Source organism: Austrofundulus limnaeus, unplaced genomic scaffold (assembly GCF_001266775.1).
Source record: "Austrofundulus limnaeus strain Quisiro unplaced genomic scaffold, Austrofundulus_limnaeus-1.0 Scaffold430, whole genome shotgun sequence".
Lineage (NCBI taxonomy): Eukaryota > Metazoa > Chordata > Actinopteri > Cyprinodontiformes > Rivulidae > Austrofundulus > Austrofundulus limnaeus.
This window is the reverse complement of record NW_013952832.1, coordinates 206823-208909: the sequence shown is the minus strand read 5'-3', so window position 1 is coordinate 208909 and position 2087 is coordinate 206823. Positions and strand designations below refer to the sequence as shown.

Below are 2087 nucleotides of genomic sequence, written 5' to 3'. Positions count from 1 at the left end.
GATAGAAACAGAAGCTGCTCTTCATATTAGTGACAAACTTTGGTGTTTTTTGATGAGTTACCTTCATTTTTGCTTCTAAGTTTCCATTCTCAGCAGGTTTCTAAGGTTCTTCTTCTACATATTAAAAAGTTGTTAAACATCTGAGTGGTGCACTACTGCTACTAGTGGTGAGAAAGTGTATTGCACCTTATTCAAAATYAATGTGGTCCCACGGCCCTCTGCGGCCCAAAGTTAAACCTGTTGTTCTTTTGAGGCCCTCAAGGGGGCACTCACAGCCCACAGGTTAAGAATCTCTGACATAAACCTAGTTTTATTTATTTTAATAAATAAACAAATTTTCCATTTTTTCACATTTCTTATATCAATAGAGTTTTTTATTCAGTGTGGACAGATTTAATCTCATACCAGTCAGAACAAATGTTTAAACAGGTTGATTTTTGAAAATAAAACTTGCCATTTATACTTTTTTTTTACTGATTTTCAATAAATACGTTTTATTACAAACATGTCACATTACAGTTAGAGGAGAAAAAACAAACAATCTACATCAAAAAAAGTGACAGTAGTAGTTTAGATGTTCTGATCCAGATATTTTGGCTCCTGATGTGGTCCGATTTATAAAATGATTAGTTTTGTCGATGCCGATCAGATACCTGTATTTTCAAAGCATTGAAAAAATGTGTCCAGTTTTACTTAATAGTTTTTATTTTGCTTTATAACATGACTAACAATATTGTTCGGCTTTTGAAACAAATTACTCAGAGTCAGAAACGTAAAAATAACCTAGAGATTGAGAAGAAAAAGAATCACGTAGCTGTCTGAGCTCAACATTTAATATAAAAATAAAAACACTGAAACTATTGAACTATTGTCTGTTAGGGATGGGCCATATAGACAAAAACAATGTATCACCATCATTGCTAGGTTTTATCATGGTAATGATAAGTGACAATAAAAATATATATATCAGCCTGAACTTCTGTATTATAAATCTATCACTACATTCTGTCTTCAGAGCCATAAATAATACTAGAAGCCACTAAACTACATTAAGTTCAAGTAATTCACCTGTGTTGCAAAACAAACAAATCTGAAATATGAGAACAAATTTGATATTTACTTAAAAGGTGTAAACAGCAAAAATAACTTTGTTTATAAAAATCGTAAAGTAGTACAGCTGTAAATGCATGACAAAAATAATAACTTCAATAAATTCCAACAAACGTAAAAACTGAAATGCTTTTTGTACAATAATGCAGAAATAAGGCTAACAGGACATCTGTAAATGTTTAACACCTTTAAATTGTTGGTCAAACAGACAGCATGTGAACTGTATACACAGCTGGATTGTATTGTTTTATCACTCCTGTTCTTTGCGTCTTGTTTAGCACAGTGTGATGTGATCATGTGAGCTTGTATCAGAACTCACCTCGTTCTCAACCTGGATGTTTCAGATCAGCGACGCTGAGCTGGAGGAAGTGGTGAAAATGGGTGTTGCCAGCGAGGTCGCTCGTCAGGCTGCTGAGGAGAGCGAAGGTGGAAACTCAGCTTCCTCCACCCTCCTGTCTGAGTACAGCGTCACCAACAACATGACAGCTGGACTGCGCACCCCGCGCACCCCTGCTGCCCAGGACAGGATACTGCAGGTAGTGTCATGTTCAATCTAACAACACATGATCTCTTCATTCTGTTTCAGTTTGTTTATCCTTCTTTATGTTTGTGTTTAGTTACTTTGTGCGTTTTTAACCATGCATGTGTTGGATCACAGATAGAAAATGTTCAGTGTTTAACTAAATAATAAGTATTTCACTTCTATACTAATAAATTACTATATATATGTATTTTATATATTTTATATAATATATATGTATTTTATATTTTGTTTATATATGTGTATGTATGTATGTATGTATGTATGTATGTATATACACTCACCGGCCACTTTATTAGGTACACCACGCTAGTAACGGGTTGGACCCCCTTTTGCCTTCAGAACTGCCTCAATTCTTCTTGGCATAGATTCAACAAGGTGCTGGAAGCATTCCTCAGAGATTTTGGTCCATATTGACATGATGGCATCACACAGT

The 2087-nt window shown here is 34.8% G+C and overlaps 1 protein-coding gene across 1 annotated transcript in view; it reads left to right on the top strand.

The window, feature by feature from the left end:
- Window positions 1–2087, top strand: part of cdc5l (CDC5 cell division cycle 5-like (S. pombe)) — a 14789-nt gene that overhangs the window by 3516 nt on the left and 9186 nt on the right. The window contains exon 9 of the mRNA XM_014024599.1: window positions 1455–1646. Coding sequence (XP_013880053.1) covers window positions 1455–1646 — 192 coding nt within the window. The remainder of the gene's footprint in view (window positions 1–1454; window positions 1647–2087) is intronic.